General features: G+C 45.3%; 1 protein-coding gene and 1 pseudogene across 8 annotated transcripts in view; one reads left to right on the top strand and one right to left on the bottom strand.

Moving 5' to 3' along the window:
• Gm9959 (predicted gene 9959) lies at nucleotides 16,218–17,558 on the bottom strand (annotated as a pseudogene).
• The window catches only part of Map4k3 (mitogen-activated protein kinase kinase kinase kinase 3), a 148,294-nt gene continuing 141,787 nt past the window's right edge, over nucleotides 16,881–23,387 (top strand). For 6 of the 8 annotated variants that reach the window (XM_006524198.3, XM_006524197.3, XM_006524196.3 and 3 more), the window contains exon 1: nucleotides 16,881–17,893. In XM_006524198.3, coding sequence (XP_006524261.1) covers nucleotides 17,798–17,893 — 96 coding nt within the window. In that variant the 5' untranslated portion in view covers nucleotides 16,881–17,797. The remainder of the gene's footprint in view (nucleotides 17,894–23,387) is intronic. The other 2 variants (NM_001360278.1, NM_001290345.1) reach the window with 1 other exon arrangement.

Genomic DNA, 23,387 nt, shown 5'->3' with positions numbered 1-23,387 from the left:
CATAGGCAGGGTTGTTACACTGGCTAACATACAGCTTTTCTTCAGAACTTCGTTGGGTGCTACTGGGCACCGAGGAAACATTCAAGAAGTTGAAGACATTGTCCTAGCTCCTAAGATTCTCATCCTAGAGCTGAAAAAAAAAAGGTGCACACAATGAAGCTAACTACTATTGTAGAGAAGGTGCCATGAAAGAAGGGTGGCCACGTGGGCCTACTGCACAGGAGACCTTGCACACATACAGAGGCTTTTAAAGGGGAGAACACAGTGTACAATGGCAAAAATCATACAGAAATTCTCAATAAATATTGAAGCTTGAGCCAATGATCAAAAAATAAGTGGAATTTTTAACATGGAAAAAAAGAGAGAAAGGAAAGAAAAAAGGAAGAGAAGAGAGGGAGGAAGGGGGGAGGGAGGCACTGAGAAAAGAAAACTCTACACAAGCAAGGCATTGAGACCTCAAGAAGCTGAGGCAGGAGAATCAGGAGGTCAGAGCTTGTCAGGACTACAGAATAAGTTTGAGGCCATTCTGTTCAACCTGGGAGACCCCATCTCAAAATCAGGAAGTAATAAGAAGCTAGGCATACAACTCGTGGGTGAAGCTAGGCATACAACTCATGGGGGAAGCTAGGCACACACAGCTCCTGGGTGAAGTTAGGCACACACAGCTCATGGGTGAAGCTAGGCACACACAGCTCCTGGGTGAAGCTAGGCGCACAGCTCATGGGTGAAGCTAGGCTCACAGCTCCTGGGTGAAGCTAGGCACACACAGCTCATGGGTGAAGCTAGGCTCACAGCTCATGGGTGAAGCTAGGCACACACAGCTCATGGGTGAAGCTAGGCTCACAGCTCCTGGGTGAAGCTAGGCGCACACAGCTCATGGGTGAAGCTAGGCTCACAGCTCATGGGTGAAGCTAGGCGCACACAGCTCATGGGTGAAGCTAGGCTCACAGCTCATGGGTGAAGCTAGGCGCACACAGCTCATGGGTGAAGCTAGGCTCACAGCTCCTGGGTGAAGCTAGGCACACACAGCTCATGGGTGAAGCTAGGCTCACAGCTCATGGGTAAAGCTAGGCGCACACAGCTCCTGGGTGAGATGCTTACCCAGCATCTTCAATCCCCGGCAGCCTTTAGTTTAAAAAGAAGCAAAGAAAATTCTACACAGGTCTAGAGTCCCAGAGCCTGAGGCTCATCTACACTTTCAAATGAAACGTTTCAAGCTTAAAAAGCACAGAGAATAATCAACTCTCTTGTTCTCTGCATATAGCTCTGTGAAATATTAACTTACGGTTGCCATATTTGCTTCAGGCCCACTTGTTAAACAGAGGAACATCAGGGACTTGGCGTTGCCCTGTGCATGCTCTGTCCTGATCCTGGCTTCCTCCACAGAGGTACCTAGTACCTACAACGCAGAGATTACTAGCGTGCCCGTTTAGAAATGCTTATCACATATGGAAATGAATAATGCGGCCTCGCATGCTAGCATCTGCTGCATAACTCCCACCATTCTCTGCTTCCTCTCAGCACTGTAGTTTTAGATGCATGCATCTTCAAGGTCTGGTTCTCACTCATTTATTCATTCATTTGTAGCACTGTTGAACTTGGGGCCTAGGGCACACTCTCTTGTTTAACTGAACTGGGATCACACAGTTTCATCATTCAGCATGTTGATGGAACTTTACATTATTTGAGGCAGTTTTCTGTTGCAGATGAACATGCCCCTCCCTTCTTTGCATCCAAGGGAGAGTTTCCTTGTAGAATCACATGGAATAGAACTGCTACATTCTAAGGTAAGAGAATCTTAACAGACCTTGCTAAATTGTCTTCCAGTGTGACTATATAAAGTTTTAAGAGCTCCCCAGTAGTGTATAAAACTTCCTAGGTCATCTTTGGAATCCCGATGAGTACAACAAAGGATTGGAGCTGTGGACATGCCTTGCAGTCTCGGAGAACTGGCTGTGCGTGGAGGCGATCTTCTGGGTTGGGTCCCACCATGAGCTGTCCAGCTTGAGCTAATAGGAGACTACAACCTCTGGAAAGAATTGAAGAAGTTTAGTGTGAGAACTAAAACACTTTACTCTTTTTGGATCCCAAGTATGTAATATAACAAAACTCCATAATCATGGCTCAGTAAATGCTTAATTGACCAGGACTAATGGTAATTATGATCTGCTTTTAGCTTTCACTTTTTTTAAGCTTCAATATCCCCACCTGTAAACGGTGGGTGATAATAATTTATGAAATCGTTCTAAAGCTAAAATGAGATAAAAATGTGCAAGCATTTATAAATGTTAACCAGCTATGCAAAGTCAGCTGTAGAAGATGCTTCCAGGCTATGACTTCTTAGACACAACTGGATAGCATTTTGGTGCCTGGGGAGAACTGCCTGGCTTCTCACTGCCATCCTTCCTGTGACTCCAGTAAATTCTGGAAGCCATCTTAATCATAGACTCTTAGTGTTACTGTGCTTGCTTAAGTGAAAAAATGTTCAACATAGGCTAAGGTATTCAAACACTTGTCCCCAAATGGTGGCACTTTTTGGGAAGGTTTAGGAGGTGGGGTCCTTCTTGTAGAAGTCTGTCATTGGAGGCAGCCTCTGCGAACTTCCCATCATTTGTCCCCATCATTCTCTCTGCTTTATTGTGCCTGTGGCTAAGGATGCGAACTCTCGGCCTTCTGTCCCTGCTGCCATGTCTGCCCCTTTCTGCCATGCTCCCATTCCATAACAGATTCTTCTCCTTCTGGAGCCATAAGTCAAAATAAGCTCTTTCTTCCATAAGTCGCTTTTGGTCATGGCATTATAGAAAGAAAGAGAAGGAACTAATATAGAAAGCAGTACCAAAAAAAATGAGCATCTGTGGTAAAGAACATGACTGTGTTGCTTTTTGGAAGAATGTGGAAGACTTTGGAACTTTGGACCAGTAAGGTGGTTGAACGTTGTAAATAGAACTTAAGAGGCAGTCCCTAGTATAAGCCTGAAAGATGCTACCGCTGAGAGAAAAGCACACTGCAGAGGCCTAGCTCAATAGCTTCCAGAGGGAGGAAAAGATTTCACTAGCAACTGAGCTAGAGGCCATCTGAGCTGGAGGTCAACCATGTGATTGTTTGGTAAAGAATGTGGTTGTCTTCTACAGTTGTACTAAACACTTGCCTGAGGCTACGTTTCAAAGTACTGGATTCATTTTGTTTGGTGTAGGAAACTTCAAGACAGTATAATAGTGAGTCTATGACAAGATGATTACTGAGTTCCAGTGTGCTGGTCTTCAGTAAAATGGAGCAAGCGGTCAGTCAGTCAGAAATAAATACAACCTATAGAGTTTGGAGAGAAAAACAACACTAGTAAACTCAATGTCAAGGCCAAGGCTTGGGCTGGAAGAGAAGTTGTAACCTGTAGGAGAAGCCTGCGGACTGGAATAAAGGAAGAGAGCCCTCAGGGTAAGACCACCCAGCTAAGCTAACGTATGGTGAAAGGAAAAGATCTAGGAGTTTTCTGTTTCTGGTACTTTAAAAAAAAGCTGATAATGATGTGGCTCAGACGGCTGGGGTCTATCATCCCAAACTCAATGAAACTTGGCAGTGTTGTCCATACGGGTATCCACTGAGACACAAGGGATCTAAGAGCTAAGAGTCAGGAGTTTTCCCACGACAATTTCAGAGAGCTGCTGAGTCAGGCAATATGTGGCAGGGGTGCCCCTGCATGAAGGGCATGTCTACCCCCACTACTGTCATGTTTCCCTGTCCAGAAGGGCTTGGCTTTTATCTCACTGGAACCCTAAGTCAAACTCTTTCTTCCATAAGTTAATTTTGCTCATGATGTTTTATCACATCAGGAAAGAAAACTAATATAGTCACATATAAAGATACAGTTGCTGAAAGATAGGTATTCTTGGCAAAGCGGGGAGGTACATGCCTTTAATCCCAGCATTCGGGGATGGGGGTGGGGGGAAAGATAGGAAGATTTCCGAGTTTGAGGCCTGTCTGATCTACAGAGCAAGTTCCATGATAGCCAGAGCTGCACAGAGAAACCCTGTGTCAAAAAAGAAGAGGAGGAGGAGGAAGAAGGGAAAGGGGAGGAGGAGGAGGAAGAGGAAGAGGAGGAAAGGGAAAAGGGTATTCTTGTCCTTACTCTAAAAGAATGTCAAAGAGGAAGCCATTTGTGGTATATGGGTGTGACGGGTTGAATAAGCGTGGCCCCTATAGGCTCATAAATTGGAATGTTCACTCACCAGGTAGTGGAAAGGTTTGAAAAGATGATAAGGACTAGAAGGTGTAGCCTGGTTGGAGCAGGTGTGGCCTTGTTAGAAGAAGTGTGTCATTGAGGTTGGGCTTTGAGGTTTCAAAAGCCCATGCCAGGCCCGACCTCTCTGCCTGCTGCCTGAAGGGTAGATGTAACCCTCTCGTCTGCTTCTCCAGCACCATGTCTGCCTGTGTGCCACCATACTTCCCACTGTGACAATGGACTAGCCTCTGAAAGTAGAAGCAAGCCCCCAATTAAGAATGGCCTTGGTCATGAGGGGGTCTCTTCACAGCAGGAGAGCAGCAACTGACACAGGGCTATAGGGAATTCCATTCTAAGGTCTCCAGTCTTGAGCATAAGTACACACAACCTCTGTGGTGTGATTGCATCCAATTCTGAATTCTTAGACTTCCACGTCCTCGTTTTGCCTTAGTATTTTAAAGGTCAACTCGATTCCTACAAGGCCAGATCACTCCCTTCTCCTCCCATTTCTCTTCTGTGTTTAGAAGTCCACTATCCTTTTCTTAAATGCTCATGTTTTAAGAAATCTAGAAAACATTTGCCTGGGGATAGGGGTGGATTTACTCTTTAACAAGATCATCTCACAGCACATATTTTGGTTACAGGTTGGAGTGACAATTATCTTTCTTTTGTGTTAACGTATTTTTTTTCCCTTTTTCATATTGCTATTGATTTCACCTTTTTTCACACCGGGCTTCAGAAGGCCCTCTCTATCCATCTCAATAACTCCTCACGTAAAAGCAGGTCTGCTCAGCATTGCTCTCTACAGCCAGACTTCACTCAGGACAGGCGCCATCTTCACTTATATCACTCGGCTTTATCCTCTTAGGCGTTACATGCAAAGCTGCTGCTCTCTGAGTCCTCCCAGGAGGCCCTCCCATGGCCTCAAATGTAACAGGCTTAAGGACAACTCACTTCACTTCTCTACCTACCTTCCTCAAAAGACTTCCATCATTTCCATGGTTTGGAACTGCAGAAGCACACTCCTTGGCCAGGTGGTGTTCCCAAGAGAGGATGGGAATGGGTCCAGAGAGAATAATTAGGGAGCTTGCATTACTAATTCACAGAAATGTTTTAGATATGGAGACAGATATAGGCCCCCTATATGCAAGATCATGCTTATATCTAAGAAAGGCTATTGACACATTTCAAAGATTTATTTACATTTATTTTGAGCCAAGTTCTTACTATGGTGCCCTGCCTGGTCTAGAACTTGCTGTGTAGATCAAATTGGTTTGGAGCTCACAGAGATCTGCCTGCTTCTGTTTCCTGGGTCCTGGGATTAAAGGCATGTGTCACCACACCCGGCTAATCCCTTTTCCTTGAAATTAAATGTATGCCTCTGTGTGTGTGTGTATGTATACACACATGTATATCTTTGTAAGTTTATAACGCAGTGTGAATCTGCAGGAACCTGTGGAGATCAGAAAAGGTTATCCGATGCCTTGGAACTCGATGTTCAGGGGTTTGTGATCTGTCATGTGGGTTCTGGAAACAGAACCTAGGCCCTCATTGAGACCGTGGAGCCATCTCTCCAGTCCGGATTGACACAGTTCACACAGGAGCTTATCCATTTGTAGACTAACACAAAGCACCAGGGGTGTTCTCATGAAATTCCTTCCTTTCATTCCTAGTTACCATGAGAACACTTACTATACCATCTCAAGTTGAAACTGTTTTGATCATATCAGGTCCTCAGTTGGGAAATTTCATACTACCAGATGAGTCCTCATTGAACACAGTGTGTCTTTAAGAAACTGGAGGATTAGAAACCAAACTGAAAGCCTGGCTCTGATCCCGAGAGGCATGCCTTAGCCTGGACAGGCTTTGCTAGGAGCTCAAAGCCCAGCAAATTGGATCAGTTTCCTAAGACAGAGATCTGGGTCAGTTTGAGAAATGGATTACCTTCTCACTCCCCTTGCTCCGTTAAGCAGGGACGAGGAAGAACAGAAAAATGCCTGGGATGACATTCGGATCACTTACCTGAACATTCATAGAAACTCCAATCCCGATGTGAACTGAATGAATGGGCTTCTTTACGATCTATGTATAGCTTGCTCTGCTATGGGTGTGTGCATGTATGAGTATGCATGTATACATGCACACATGCATCCTGAGGGACTAACAGCCGTAAACACAGCTTCTGTGGTAAGCACAGCAGAAGCTCATGCTGAGGCACAAGGTGGCATAATTTACTCTGGAAACATCATTTTGTAACTAACTGTATTTGTTTGGACTCAGCTTGGTGTAGCCCAGCAGTTCTCAGCCTGTGGGTGGCAATCCTTTGCGGGGGCGGGAAGGTCAAAAGTTTTTTAAATAAGATTGTCTTGGATATCATCCTTCAGGCTCTCTCTTACCCAGTCTGTGATATATCAACTCTTTCCAGTTTTTGTTCTCAATTTTCTACACAGCCTTCATCCTCAAGGCATAGTTGCTTCCAAAAGAGTTACCAGTTACCCACCAGGTGGGCCAACAAGGATCCCTTGAAATCTTGGATTTGCAAAAAGGCAGGTGGCTCTTGTCTAGGCAATTGACCCAGAGCTTCATGCATGCTAGGCAGACATTCTACCATTGAGATTCACCCCAGCCCTGGAGCTTCTTTCGTGATGGGAACAGGGGCCAGGTTATAATTGAGAATGACATTAGGAATGGTTACTATTAGATACAATGGTATTAGTAGATACAATGTAATACAGTGTAATAATAATACAATAGATACTAATAGGTACAATGAATAACAATTAATAGGGTACATTAGTTGGGCACTATCAGGCTCAGTTTATATAGGCTAGAAAACAAAGGCATTAAAAATCAAAGCTACAATGTATCAGTTAGATAATAGGTAGTTATCATCTGAATGATAAGCATTGCCCAGAATAAATGTGCAATTCTTAGTTCCAGAGTTTTAGAGAGATAATAACTAACTAAATGTGTCCAGCCGGCGTGTGCTGGTGGGTTGCATGGACACCATGAGGCAAGAGAAGGCTGAAAGGGGCTGGTGAGATGGCTCAGTGGGTAAGAGCACCCGACTGCTCTTCCGAAGGTCCAGAGTTCAAATCCCAGCAACCACATGGTGGCTCATAACCATCCGTATAACAAGATCTGACTCCCTCTTCTGGTGTGTCTGAAGACAGCTACAGTGTACTTACATATAATAATAAATAAATCTTTAAAAAAAAAAAAAGAGAGGGCTGAAAGGGATCTCAGAGAAGGCAGTTACGGAGCAGATAAGCGAGTATGAGCATCGATGAAGGCAGTATTGACCTCCAAAGACAAATGTTAGGATATGCTTCCACCTTCTTCTTTCTTGGTCTCTCTCTGATATAGCATGTTGGCTTCATCTGTTTGTGTTTGGTTTTCTCTCTCTCTCTCTCTCTCTCTCTCTCTCTCTTTTTGAGACAATCTAATGTAGCTAGCTCAGCCTCGGACTCACTCTGTGGCTACAGATGCCAGTGAATAACTAATCCAGCTGCCTCTACTTCCCAAGCACAGGGATTATAGGAGTGTACCAGCACACCCAGCAACATTGGTATCATTTGCACCACTACAGAAGGTGGTAAAGTTGAATTAGCAGTGCAAGATGCTTATCTGCACCAATGCTGAGAAAGGAATGAGAACTGGGCAGGAATGGGCATGCTCAGTCACCGGCTGGGAGCAGAGAGACCTCTTTATAGCTGCTATGATGGATGGCCAAAACATGGTGGCTGGAGGCTGTGAGCTAGGCTACTCCTCAAAGCAGATGCTTCTCTAAAAGGAGCCCTGAACAGTGCACAGCAGTGGGCTGCCACACTGCTTCAGGCCCACATCTACAGGAACCAAACTTCCAGGCCTTCTTCAGTGAATTCTCGAAGGTTCTCCAGGAGCCTATTTTCTGTTCATACTGTAAAAATTTTACTATGAGGATTCATAATAAATCACTATTTGAAAGGCTCCCCTTTGGGATAGGTTGATACACCACACATTAATTCAGCCATCATTTTCCTGGACCTGGCCTACAACAGTGATCTCCAAATTATTACCCTATCATATCTCCACTCTTGCTATCTGCCTTCAATTCATTCTCCAGTCTTGGATGGGTGCAAACCAAATTATGCTATAGCTATGTTAAGACTCATTAGTAATTACTTTTAGTTCTCAGAAAACCCAAATTATTCTTCATGACTCACATTTTTATTTTTATTTTTAATTTTCACTTCTGATCTTCTTGTCTTGACCTTGTAAGTTCTTGGCTTATGAGCCTGAGTCATCCTGTTTTGTGCAATGCAGAAGATTGAACCCCAGGGCTTTGCAGCAAACAAGCATTTTACCCAGCTTTCACTATGAAGTCTGAAACCCAAGGCTTTGTGGCAGGCAAGCATTTTACCCAGCTTTCACTATGAAGTCTGAAACCCAAGGCTTTGTGGCAGGCAAGCGTTTTAAACAACCAGCTTTCATTCCATTCCCTGCCTTTGCCTTTTCATACACTGCTCCTGCCTTGCACTCCTACCTTATCTGCCACCTCAAACAGAACAACTCTGGGCTCTTTCAATGTAGCCATTCCATTAGTTTTCCAATACTATAACAAAATACCCAAACCAGGAAAACTTCATAAAGGAAATAGATTTATTGAACTCGGGGTACAGGGATGGGAAATTCAAACAATACAGAGCTCGCTCTGGTGAGGGCCCCGTGGCAGACGGTGGGAACGGAACCTGTGTAGGGAGAAGTGATCATTGTTTCAAAATGTGAAGCCAGATAATAAAGCATATGGGATTTGAAAGCAAAACAGAGGCTATCACTAGGGAGAGGAAGGGGGACCAGCCAGAGTAGGGGAAGAGTCGGGGGCGGGGGAAGAAGGACCAACAGAAACAGAGTGCATGAAAACACCATAACAAAAGCCATTACTTTTTATGTTGATTAACAACATGGGAAAGAAAGAAGAAAAGAATGCATTTTTGTCACTTATGTTGTTACCTGCCTGTAGCCCCAACACCCAGGAAGCAGAGACAGGTGGGTCCAGAATTTGATCCAGCCTGGCTTATACAATGAGTCCTTGTCGTTCACAAACAGATAAAGGAGACTATCCTTTTAACATACTGTTTATAATAAGCTACCTACCAAATACCCTAGCTATAACAAAGAATGAATTAAAGTGAAACTGCCTCCTTTGATTAAACCCCAAAAGCAGGGTGTCAGAGAGGCTAGTGTCCCTCCAGGTTTCTGTGGAGTACACTTTAAATGTCCTAAGGACCTTGTGCTGGATCCCAGATCTTATATAAGGGTCTGTCACTACTCACACCCCTTTCCTCAAGAGCAAGTCTCCAATGCAAGGCTCTTTGGGGAAACACACCACACCCAAACCATAGCACTCCAGTGGACTGGATGCACGTGGTTAAGTCTCTCATTGTCTTTTAAGTACCCGCTTATAGATATTCCTCCCTCTCTGAAGACTTCTGTAACTGGCGAAGACCAGAGTCAGTGGTCTCCTATGTGCCCCCCAGGAACCATGTGATCAAGGGCAAGTGAATCTTGGATATAATTTACAGATACCACAGAAACATTACCTGGGTGGTAAATATTGGAAAGATGATAAGGGACACTACCTTCCATATCAGAACTTTTCCCAGGGAATATGTAAGATAGAGAACTCTGCTAAGCGGTTTGGTGTGGGTGATGATTCTCCCAAGAGAAACAAGAGATAAGCATTCTCCAGGAAGATACACGTTCTCCTCAGTGAAACCCTAGGCATTTGGAAACAGGTTTGGGTGTGATGTCACTATGCCTGGGAGCACCACTGTGGGATGCAGGGATGTTATAATACCTGGGGACTAACCCACACAGGGAAACTGTTCCGCCCCAAACACTAACAAAACCTTCATTGAGATCCACTGGGTTAGGAGATATGTAAATCTGGAAGCCAGAGCTGCACTGCTTAAACTCACACACCAAAGGCTGAGAAACTCCCAGCCCCACCCACTCTTAGGCAGAGGTCTGCCTCATCTGCAAAGAAAGACTGGTTTTTTTTTGTTGTTTGTTTTTTGTTTTTTGTTTTGAGATAAAGTCTCACTCAGTTCCCTGGCTGGCCTAAAACCATACAGCCCAAGTTGGCTTTGACCTCGTTGTGGCTGAGTTTTCTGCCTCAGTCCTCTGGAGTGTTAGGATTGCAAGAATGAGCCACCAAGTCCAGGCTGGTAATTTTGTCAGTGTTATCAACAAAACGCAGAGCTGCATGCATAGTAAAGCAAGTTTTTCTACCACTGAGCCACACGCTATCACTTGTAAATAAATGCTAAGCATAATGCTTTAAGGAAAAAGATTTAAAGCGTCCCAGTTTGAAAAAGAACTATGTTCAGTTGTTAGAGAGTCTGGCCCACTATGTCTTCCTGATGTTCAGCGTCTTTCTAAGTGACTCCCAATCTCGTCAGAGATCTTTTCTATGTATCAGACCCACATAGTTCTCACGCATCATTTCCAGTTGAGCACCTCCAGCTCAACAGATAGGGAGCACAATCACCCACTTTGATCTGGTGTTAGAGCCCTCCCCCAAACACCAGTTCCTCTTGTCACGGCAAGTGTCAATGCTGATACCACGCTTCCTCATTACCCAAGCCAGAAGCCTGCATTCTACCCAAGCTCTGCCTGCCCTCTTCTCCCCAAGCCTGTAAATTCTAGCTCTGGCCTCAACACTCTAGGCCTTAACTCAGGGTCCCTGATAGGTCCTAAATATGTCCCGATATATGTGCCCTAAATCACATCTCTAACCCCATCTTCATGGCTGTCATCTTTCACTATTCATCCATCCATCCATCCATCCATCCATCCATCCATCCATCACTTTTGTGGCTGGTCTTATTATGTAGCTCAGCCTTATCACACCCTGGATACTTTTCTGCTTCTGCCTCCTAAGGACCAGGATTCTGGATCCCACATCTTGCTATCACTATTATGTTTTTTTTTAAACTTTGTAAGTCAATTTAAAATGTATTTTATAGAAAAGAGGACAGTTCAGCAGTTATAAGGACTGGGTAATCTTCCAAAGGACCCAGGTTCAATTCTTGGGTGGCTTAATTAATACATTAATATTAAATTAATAAATTAATATTAACTGGCTTATTAATAAAAATGTTCTATTAATTCTTTGAGAATTCCATTCAAGCAGAAGTGTTATATTCACTTCCTGCCCATTCTGTAACACACTCCCTCCCCGTCCCAACTTCATGTCCTGTTTTTTCTTAGTAACCCACCCAGTCCAATCTGTGCTGCCCATACACTCATGGGTGTGGAGCTGTCCAAGGAAGCGGAGTTGACCTACCACTTAAGAAAAACTGACTCTTGGCCTTTAATCCCAGCTCTCGGGAGGCAGAGGCAGGCGGATTTCTGAGTTCAAGGCCAGCCTGGTGGTCTACAGAGTGAGTTCCAGGACAGCCAGGGTTACACAGAGAAACCCTGTCTCGAAAAACCAAAAAAAAAAAAAAAAAAAAAAAAAAAAAAAAAAAAAAAAAGAAAGAAAGAAAGAAAAAGAAAAACTGACTCTCTTCCAGAAGCATCAAATGTCAATAGCCCTTCAGCTGGGAATGAGGCCTATGAACCATTCACCCCATTCACCCCACCCCCCATCATGCTAAACCATCATGTTTTGTTTTGTTTTTTGTTTTTTGCAGGTGCTGTACAGGTGACCACAGGTGCTATCAGCTCAGGAAAGTGGTGGTCTTGGCATGTCATGCCTAGAAGACGTTGCTTTGCTCCAGTACTCTCTAATGCCTGGCTTTTTAAACTGTCTCTTCGTGAACGGTCTCTGTCTGAGCATTGAGCGGAGAGAAGTGTTAAAGATGTCCTGCCTGCGGTTGGGAGCATGCCAAGGCACTTGTTCTCTGCACTCTGGACAGTGGTGAATTTCTGTGTTAACCATGGTCTGTCCCACAAAGAAACTTCCCTGGTGAGTCTGAGACAATCTATGAGACAAGAGATGGGAATGAAAGGGCAATTTGATATTATTTCTATTAGCAAAATAATGGTAGTAGGTTCATTCCTGTGGCCTAGGAGCTTCCTGACTACGGATACTGAGCCTCGTTCCCAGTGCTAGCGGGTTTGCTGTAGAGCAGGCTTTACAGCCAATCAGAATGCAGGCTTTACAGCCAATCAGAATGCAGGCTTTACAGCCAATCAGAATGCAGGCTTTACAGCCAACCAGAATGTCTTTGGTTTCCCGTTCATGTCACTATTGCCCCCATGAGCAAATCTTGCCATGTCACCAGTTGCACAGTTTACCGAGTTCACAGTTGGGTAACATTGATGTTTCCCCCAACCCCACTCCTCAGCAGCCCGCGAAGCACCTTCCAGTACTATGACGGCATCAACTTGATTTCTCTATATTCTGTGACCAAAGTGTATAGTGTCTTGGGCAATAGAGTTCTACCACCAATTTCTGGTGGAAAGACGTTCTTACATATACCCTTAAATAATGGTACTTAATGCTTTGTGGACTTACTCTGGTACTAGACATTGGGCTTATGTTTATCTTCTCTTTAACACTCCCTAACAGTCTTAATTAGGCAATCGTTTCCTGAGATCCTTCGGGAATGGAGACAGAAACAAGATGCAAAGGCAGGTAGTATGGGTCAGCCAGAGTAGAGCTAAGCCACCCCTCCTGGACTTCTCTGCTGCTACAAAAGCTAGTGAGACCCTAATAGCCTCTTCACCAAGTGGTTCCTTTTCTTAAAATAAAAACTTTTCTAGCTGGTCTGTGATAATTTATCTATCTATCTATCTATCTATCTATCTATCTATCTATCTATCTATCTATCTATCTATCTATCTATCTATCTATCTATCTATCTCGCACTGTAAACATACATATTTATTGCTAATTATACTTCAGGAAGACTTGAAAACTATAAGGGTTTTTTGTTGTTGCTTTAGTTACAAAAGTAAGCTGGGGTTGTTACTCAGTTAAGTGTTTGCCGAGCACATCAAAGCCCTGGCTGCATTCCCGAGCACCTCATGAAACTGGTTAATATGGTACAAGCTTATAGTTCCTGCACTTGTGGTGAGGGTGGGAGGATTAAAAGTTCAAGGTTATTCTTAGCCACAGAGTGGGTACAAGGCCAGCTTGGGCTACATGAGAACCTATCTCACAAATACATTTCACCAAAGCGATCAGACTTTTCACTCACTGCCCTTGGCTCTTCCTATCCCCATCCTGGAAACATACCATTAAGCTGGATAGATGGCTCAGTCGTTCAGAGAATATCCTGGGCTTCAAAAGGACCTACATTTGGTTCCCAGTATCCACATCAGGTGATTCACAACTACCTGGAACTCCAGCTACAGGGGAATTTAGCACCCTCTTTGGGCCTCCCCAGGTAAGCATGCATGCACATAAGCTTACTTGTATCATATTATTTCACATACATGTCTGATTTTCCTCTCCAGTGTATGGCCCGGTAACAGTCTCTGAAAATAATTTAAATATGCATACCTGTGTATGAGTATGTTCACATGGATGTATCGGGTTCTCTGGAGCCAGAGAGACACGTTTGAGAGCCATCCTGTATGAGTGGGGGGCTGGATTAGAATCCCCTGCAAGACACTATGGATTCTTAATCCCTGGGGCATCTCTCCAGCCTCAGCGGTCTTTTTTAATCTACGATTTGCTAAGTGTTCCTTTTGCAGAGTCACTAGTGCATCGAATGTGAGCGGTCGTTACGGCAAATTGGCAGGCTGTAATTAGTAAGCCACAAAAATAGACCAGTGAAAATGGGAACTGGTACGGTGATCAGGAAATTTCTAAGACAGGACCCCAGAAGAGCCTGGCTACTAGTCTGGATATGCTGGCGATGACACATGTTGCACAGGGCAGCTTTTTCACATAGCCCTGCTATGTGCTGCTTACAAAGATAGCGATTTAAGAGCCTGAGGCTGCTGGAGGACACCATCTCCCCTTCTTTGCCTCACTACCCTCAATACATTCTTCAAAATTCAATTTTAGCATCAGTCCCCAACCTTCCAGAGTGTATTTATGCTGGTCCCCTGTGCTTCTATGCTTCTGGTTGTTTTTTGTTTTTCTATGGCTGTATACTGTATGGCAAGCATATACCACCTTATTACCCCCACCTTCCCTTTTCTTGCCCCTCCCCTTCCTAATCCTCTACTTTCCCCTAGACAACTTCACTTCCACTTTCATTTAATAAATACACACGATTTTCTGTGACTATATATAATGCAGGAACTACAAACAAGAGAACATATACTGTCTGCCTGAGACTGGCTTTCTGTCTCCAGTTTATCTATTTTCCCCACAAATGACATTAACTTCAGTCTTCATTATGGCTGAAACCAATTCAATTGTGTATATAGGCTACATTTTCCTTACCCATTTCTCTCTTGATGGACAGGTGCCATAACTTAGCTATTGTGAATCGCGCTGCAATAATCAATAAAAATAAAGTGTGGAGCCATCTCTGTGATTATGCTAATTTGGAATCTTTGGGTCACATGGTAGATCTACGTCTAGATTCTTGAGAAACCTCCGTACCAATTTTGAGAGGTTGGACTACGCTTACATTCCCACAGCACACAAGGGCCAGTACGTGCTGTTTCTTTTCTTGCTGACTGACATCTGACTGGGGTAAGATGGAATCTCCGAGTAGTTTGGACTTGCACTTTGGTGAAGGCGGCCATTTTCTCTTCCATGTTTATTGGCTATCTGTATTTCTTTGGTCTGTTCATTTCTTTCTTTTTTTTTTAAGATTTATTTATTATTATATCTAAGTACCCTATAGTTGTCTTCAGACACACCAGAAGAGGGCGTCAGATCTCATTACGGATGGTTGTGAGCCACCATGTGGATGCTGGGATTTGAACTCAGGACCTTTAGAAGAGCAGTCGGTGCTCTTAACCACTGAGCCATCTTTCCAGCTCGGTCTGTTCATTTCTTAAGCCATGTATTGACTGGGTTGTTTGTGACGTCACACACTGCTGGGTGGCAGGTGCTTTGGCTTTTCTTTTCTGTGTTCTTTTACCACCAGCATCGCATATCTATTGCTTAAGTCATTTCAGATCAATTTAATTAAAAAAAAAGCATCACACAGATTATGTATGGTTTATTGTAAGAAGAAAGAGAATATGGTGGAATATGTTATAGAAACAGAACAGACTGGTAGAGCAGACTGGACCTAGCCTTTGCTATTAAGCAGCCTCTGTAAAAGCTGAGCTTTCTTATGTGACCTTGAGTAGCTTAATTAGCCTGGGATGTTATAAAAAGGAGATAATACGCTCTCAGCTATCAGGCTGCTCTGTGAATTAAATGAGATAATATGTGGAAAGTTCTTGGCTCCTCGTAAGCACTCAGTACTGGAAGATACTGTTTCTTTCATGTTGTGAACTTCCACTCACCATATTAATCTACTGATAAGGTGACCGCCTCTACACAAGCAACAGTCAATCTAAGAGTGAAACCCAGACGGTTTCTAAGAATGTTTCTAATCACAGAAGCGGGAAGTCCTTTCTCTTATTCAAAGCAAGTGTCTGATCATGAGTATTAACTTGTAGGGAAGTAGAGGCCAGGTAGATTGGGGGAAGGGTAAGAGAGCACTGTATTTACCAGTATGGGTAGATCCCCAAAGGAACAAATTATTTTCATTCCTTGTGAGCAGTTAATTACAAAAGACCTTTTTATTTATGGCCTAACCCATGTGGCAAATCGAGCCCTTACAAGAAAATCTGTCTCTCTGGGGAAAAAAAAAAAGGAGAAGAAGTAGTTAAGCCTTGCCAAAATGGAACAAACAAAACTTGAAAGCCTGTTCCAACCCCACTGAAATGTCTTTTCCCTTTGAAAGAAGCCTATTAGTGATGCAAACACTCGGTTATCTGCAGAGATGATAATCCCAGCAAACAAAACAGTGAAACCATTAGAACTTTCTGGTGCAAGCCGAATGGCTTTCAGTCCTGGAAACTTGGCTTTTTTTTTTTTTTTTTTTTTTTAAAGCACAAAAGGGCAGAGAAAGCAAGCAGAGCAGGTCCTGCTTTGAGAGACTTCCATTTCCTTATCTGAATCCAGAATTATCTGCCTGTTTAGCCTAAAGAAGACAAACAGTTCTCCGCCCACAGCACAGGCAGAAGGCAGGCCTGCTCCTCAGCCCCTGCAAGTGCCTTCCACCGGGAGGAAGCGGGGAAAACCATGCCTCGTCCCGAGGAGCTCAGGATAGCACAGCCTTAAGGTTTATCCTCAATTAATCCTGTGACGTGCACTCCTGGGGCAGAATTGCAACCCTGTCACAATCTGATGCTTTGGGATAACTAAAGTGCTTGGATGACTCCACGTATGGTTTGGAGCACACAATTTGGGAATTTAGTCAATAGGTAAGTTTACTGTAAGTAACATGATAGAAAGGTTTTAAGGTTTGATGAGACCAAGTTTCTGAGAAGGAATTGGACATTAAGGCACATTAGTCTTTAGGTCCCTAAAGAGATTAGAAAAGCATTTTTAAAGCAAAATATCCAACAGAGCGCCAGAGTGGACCTCGCTACAGCTTTTGGAAATGGGTAGTAGTTAAGTTTACTAAGAACTCAACATTGACCCTTCCACTGCCTAAGTCCTTTCTTAGCTAACTTTTAGCAGTCTGGACGTAATGCTGGTTATCTGGATCTTATGCTGGGTGGAGCTCTGGGCAGGTAATGTCGCGGCTACGTAGCTTCCGGATGGTCACGTGTTTACATTTCAGGTGTGGGAATAGATCCCTGTCCAGGCCACACCCTCTGCAACCACCCTCGTCTCAGGGTTGTCAGACAGCTTGCGTAGTCCCCGCCCCGGGCTTTGAAAAATCCAGCCTTCTCCCTGGACAGAGGTCAATCACGGCTTTGGTTCTGCACTGCTTCCCGCCCACTCCCTCCACGGATTTCTCCCCGCCCCTTGTTCTCTCTGCACCCCTGTCAAGCCAACCCCAAGAGCCCAAGTGTCACTGTCCCCCGAGGGTCTTTCTCACCTTTCTGATGGGGACCTCCTCCCCTAAACCTAGAAGAAAGGGTCGGGGCTCTCGGATGTACTTGCTCTTAGAAAGTTGGGGAATACCGTCTTGTGCGTGGCAACTACTACCTGCTGGGGCTGGGGCTGGGACCACAAGCAGCGAGTCCAACTTTGTTACCCGGAGTCTGGCGCGTCCGGCGTGTCCCGACCGGGCGCGCGAGCCGGGGGCGCGCAGGGCCCGCCGGGAGCGCGCGGCCTCCGGGATGGCGGCTGCGCAGTGGCGAGCGGGGCCGGGAACCGGAGGGAGGGCGTGCGGGCGGGCGGAGCGGAGCGGCGGGCGGAAGCCATGTTGGAACTGCACCCCGAGCGAGGGGCTGCGGGCGCGCTCCTCTCCTGGTGGGTGTGACCCGGCTCGGCGCGGCGGCGGGGGGCGGGGACGCCGGGCGGCTCGTCGTGGTCGGCGGCGGCCGCGGCGTGCAGCCGGGCGATTGTGACCGGCGGCGGAGCCGGGCCGGCCGCGGGCGCTCCCTCCGTGCGGCCCCCGTGAGCGCCCCCCCTCCCCGGGCCGGGAGGGAGGTGGGGGGCACCCGGGGCCCGCCATGAACCCGGGCTTCGATCTGTCCCGCCGGAACCCGCAGGAGGACTTCGAGCTGATCCAGCGCATCGGCAGCGGCACCTACGGCGACGTCTACAAGGTGAGGGCAGGGGCGGCCGAGCCGGGGCCTGCGCCGCGGGGGACGGAACAAAGAGGCAGGCGTGGGGACCTCAGCCCTCGGCGTCCTCGCCGGAGCTGTGCCCGGGACGCGCGGGTCTCTGACCCTCCCAGGCTCTCCTGCGTGCAGTCCCGGGAAGGGCTGCGGCCGGAGCCGCTGCGTTCCTGGGAGGGCGGAGCGGGGCTGGGCGCTTGTTGCCTGGGCAGGGTCTGTGTGACGAACCCCGGTGCTGGGGCTTGGCGCTTGACAAACCTACGTGCCTCTCCGGGACCTGGGATCATAGGCCCCGGTGGCTGGGAGCTACTGTCCGCCCGGGCCTGCTGGATCTGTCCTAACGCTGGGCAGCCTCCATCGACAGCTTAGCCTTTAGCCTCTTAACATCTGCCCGTGCTTTAGCCTTTAGCCTCTTAACATCTGCTTGTCAGTTCCTTGTAATTTTCCAAGTAGTCATGTTTTGTAAAAAGAGATGGGTTTTTGGAGGCAAGACAGCAACTTCGAGGTTTTTTTTTTTTCCTCCAAAAAGAATTGGATAATGGGGTTTGTTTTTGTCAGTGACACATAGGAATCAGATATTTTTCCTTTTCTTTTTCTTTCTTGTGTGTGTGTGAGAGTCGAGTATCTAGGAAGAGTATTGGTTTGACAAGGTTAGAATTCAGAGCTCCTTAGCAGGACAGCGTTTCTGTTGCAGAGGGATCGCTTCTAAATGTGGGAGGATAAATCGTTCTTCCCTGGCCAGTAAAACTCTTGGCCTCGCGGAGTCTGCCAAGAAGGGAGGCGGATAGTGCCAAAGGTGGCAGCAGTCTTGATTTAGTTGCCTATCTACTTACATGGTAACTGAAGTTGGGCTCCTGTTTTCCAGAACACCTGAGGATGCCCAGAGTATGACTTGGAAAGTTTAGTTTTCACTTTATTTTTGCCCACGCTAAAGCAATGGGCTTTTTATTCTTGCCTCAATGGAACGCATAAGGTAAGTTAGCCAATACCTCAGGTCTTTTGTGAGTGATCTGCTTGGCTTTTGTGAATGATCACATAGCACCACACTTTCCTCTGTTGACAAAGGTGTGTGGAGCATAACTCCAGTGTATAACTTAGCAGCCACGTGTTGATGAACTAAAGACAGGAATGGACCCAGATTTATTTGAAGTCTTTTTTTTTTTTTTTCCTGGACAAGAACAGCATTAAACAGCAGAGTTTCACTTCATTCCAGTCGTATTCTGTGTAGAGAGGACGTCAAGGGTCTGGCAAAGGTTGCTAGCACAGAACAAGAGGGCTGGGTTTGTCCCCCCTCCAGTCTGGCAGCTTCTAGCCAAGATCTGGAAGATGATAAGGCCTTGCTCAGGGCAATGGTGAGAGGGGACGAAGCCACGTAGAGGGGTCATGATCCGAAGGCCACAGACACCAGTGTGAAGCTGAGAAAGACGGAACCTGAGCAGCCACAGGGATCCTGGATGTGGACCCTGGTTCCTATAGACCTTCTAGCTGTGGGACTTAGGGGAGTCCTGCCAGGGAGGTGAAATTAGATAAGGATTTTCCCTTTCGTTTTTAAAAGTGTGTGTGTGTGTGTGTGTGTGTGTGTGTGTGTGTGTGTGTTCACACAGAGATGTCCCTGGAGGCCAGAAGAGGGCATCAGATCTCTTGGAGCTGAAGTTGCAGGCAGTTGAGAGCTGTCTGACATGGGTGCTGGGAACCAAGTTGGAGTCATGGAAGAACAGCCGGTGCTCACAGCTGCTGAGCTGTCTTTCCAGGCCCCATTTCTTTCTTTCCTTTTGGTTGTATTTTTTTGGTATACAGGATTTTGCTGTGTATCTCAGGCTGACCCGAAAGTCATAATCCTCCACCTGTGTCCCCTGAGTGGAGGTGTAGACATGCATGACTGCATCCAATTTAGATTTGGACTTCTGGGCTGAGGCTCAGGCTTGCTTGAGTTAGATCTACAGAACACACGAAAAGTGTAATGAGGATATCAACTTCAGAGTTGTCCTCTGGCCTCTACAGGTGTTAGATGACATGTTACTCACACACACACACACACACACACACACACACACACACGTGCACGCACATGAATATTCGGACTTTAAAAGGTTTCCTATCATGATGTCCAGGTTGTAGTGGAGGGAGAGAGCAGTTAGGAAGCTTGGGGTATTCATGGGAATAATAGTGGTCTTGACTAAGATGGTAGAAATATACCCAAATCCAAGAGCTAGAAACTGTCTGGGGGAACTCTGATTATTATAGTAGGTGAAAAGTTAAATTTTCTGTCTCATAAGTGGCAGTGTGTACAGTTAAGTTTTGGCACACGTGCCTGTTTTTCTAGGTCTTGAGAGAGTTCTCATGTTGCCCAGACTGACTTGGAAATTGTAATATAGCCAAGAATGATGTTTTACCGAGGTTATATGTAGGTTCCTGATAGGAATAATTAGCCATGTGTTTACTATATTTAAAAACAAACCTAAACAACAGCAAAACCAAGAAGACAGCTTGGTAGCACATGCCTGTAATCTCAGCCCTTGGGAAGCTGAGGCAGGAAAATGCTGGTCACCAGTTCAGGGCCAGCCTGGCCTACGTGGTATGAGTAACAGAATAGGACTGCCTCAAAGCAAACTCCTTAAATATAGGTGGTAACTTACCTGACTAAAAAGAAAAAATTCAAGTCTGTAATTCTTCTATCTGAATGTGACAGAAGTCTGGCAAGTTGATGAATCTTGTCAGCCATTAATGCTGGAGTAGCTAACATTTCTGGGGTGCTTGCTATCTGGCACACACTTACGGAAAGTTTCCTCCCTCCTCCTACAACTGTCTTGTGAGGCAGGTGCAGTTGAAGAAGCAGGCATAGGGAGGTTTAAATAACTTTCTAAAGTTGGTAGATGTCAGAGGTAAAAGCTGACTAGTTTGTAGGCTAGGATCTCCGTCAGTGGGAGGCATCGTCTCTATAAACATGGGCTGGGACAGATTGTCCTGCTGAATTTCCCAGGGAGGAAACTGAGGCACGCTTGCCTTGGGCTTTTGGACTGTCCCATTTCTGAGTTTGGAGTGGCTCTTTTGGCCGCTCCTTACTTGATTGTGTAGCCTGCCAGTGCACATCAGAGAAAAGAAGCTTGATTCTGGCGTGCCAGACTCATCACCAGAGACCCTGGTGATGTCTCTGTCCCAGAGAGTCACTGTGTGGTGTCTGCATCATACCTCCTGCCTGCTTCGTCGCCCAGAGCTGAACCTTCCTTCCTTTTTACAGCCAAGTCACGCTGTGAAGACACACCTTTTCCACATTTGTTTGCTGTTAGATGTTTCTGACACACATGCTCCTGATGAGCTGGAGAAAAGTGATTCTTGTTTCTAAAAGCCAGTGTATGAGCGTTGCTCCTTAAGCTGTCAGTGAGTAGGCGCTAAAAATGGAACGGGTCTATTAAGTAAGTAAGTTAGTCCTAATTATAGTAATTCTTGGAAGGTTGGTGTTTCAAGGGATTTTTATTTTGAAAACTCTCCACCCACTACAGTGACACAGTTACTGTATTTGTAGCTTGGTTATAGAGCGCTGATCTGGGATGTTGAGGATCTGGGATCCAGCAGCTATGCGGCTTGTAAAACATACTTAGCATCACAGGACTACCTTGTCTGGGACTGTTCTTGCCCTCATAGGTCCTTTCAGTTGGTGCTAAGTGAACGACTTGAGTTTTGCCCCCCAAATAAATTTTTTCCCTTTCTTTTCTTTTTCATTTACTCCTCCCTTCCTTGCTGCCAGGGTGATCCATTTCATCGACACTGTCGGAGAGTACTTGAATATACACTTTTAAAAAGAGAAATTCCACACAACTGTGCACAGTCTTTATCAGCCATTGAGCATTTGTACAAGGGTTACCTGGGTACTGTGAGACAGATACATGAAGCTATGATTGGGCCCCGAGAGGATCGTGAAGTACTCTGAAATTAAGAAACTTTATGTTGTATGTGTTTGTTCTTTATTTTGCATGTGGAATGGCTCAGCAAGCATGCCTAGTCATGGGCCCCATTTGACTCAGGAGAGTATGAATGCAGCCCAAACTCAAAATCATAAATTTACCTAATAGGTGAGGGGGCGGGGGGGGGGGAGATAGAGAGATTTTTAGTTCAATTCCATGGTTCTTAAGTGTGAACCTTTTAGATGAATATGCTGCATCACATGTTAAAAGGTAACATGGATGTGATGTAAGCATTCTTCATGTTCTCGGTGAGAATGTAGTGAGCATAGATTTGTCATTGGAAGACTATTGGAGAAATTGGGAAGTTTTATATAGCTCATCCTGTCCACATATAATATCTTCATGTGTTGTACTGTGCTTTCATACACAGGACACTTTTCCAGTTTAGTTTAAATTACTCCTACCCCTAAAGTCTTTGCTTTTCCAGGTTTATTTCAGAAAACCCATTATGTAGTCTTGTTGCTGTCCCCAGCTCTAGCTAAACCCTGGCTTCTCTTGAGTTCTGTCCCTTTTCCTTGCACTGATCTTGTTGCCCACTAGGCGGGCCTCCGTGTGGTGTGCTATGGCCTGAGTCCACGGAGCCATCTCAGGTTCTAGATGAGATTCTCAGGCATTGATCACAGCTCATACACAGGGGATCTCTAAGCATTGGTGGACGCTTCAGGGAAGGCTGCACCGTGGGTTTATTAAAGACACGAGAGAGTTCAGAGGGTGAAAAGAGCTTTCTCTAAAGCTTCACAGTCTGCAGTTGATGCCAAGTAATGGTGGAAGGAGAAACCTGTCTCCATAGAGTTGCCCTTTGACCCCCCCAAACATGCCTTATAAAAGCAACAACAACAACAATAATAGTAAAGGTTTAGAAGTCCCGTGTTAAGCCTGCTAAACTCTGTGACCCAGCAAACTTCAAGCTTAGCTTGGTTATGGTGCTTCACTTCTCCTTGAACTAGTGTCACTTTGGAAATGTTGACAATATATTATTTTTAATCTACGTATGTTTGAAAATCATTATCTCAGAAGTAAAGGCTACAGTGTAGTTAAGCTCCAAAGCCCCACTTATGTGGCCGTCTATATAATAAGATTTGAAATAGATGGGGAATTGGGCAGGAGAAAACATTGAGACATAGGGTAATAGAGTCAGAAAATCAATGTGTAGTATTTAGAGAAATGTGTGTTAGCTTCCTTGTAACTGCGTCTTTATAGGTATCCAGATGTCAACAAAGACTGGTTTTCCCGATATAGTTAGCATTCACCAAAATAAAACTTTGTAAAGCTCTCGGGGTTTTGCTGGTAGTTTGTTTGTTCATTTGTTGTTCTGGAGGCAGGTACTCTCGTAGCCATAGCTGCCTCCGGTGTACTAGGACTGCAGGCTCTGCTACCACATCTGCTGGAACTGTTGTTAATTCTCACTTCTGATGGAGAATGAAGACTCGAAGCACTCGAGAACAGCTGGGCCATAGCTGGCTGGATTCCTGCTCACATCTACTTCCGTGGACAGCAAAGCCTACCGCAATAGTTCTCAT

This window comes from Mus musculus, chromosome 17 (assembly GCF_000001635.26).
Source record: "Mus musculus strain C57BL/6J chromosome 17, GRCm38.p6 C57BL/6J".
Lineage (NCBI taxonomy): Eukaryota > Metazoa > Chordata > Mammalia > Rodentia > Muridae > Mus > Mus musculus.
This window is presented reverse-complemented; position numbering and strand designations above follow the sequence as displayed.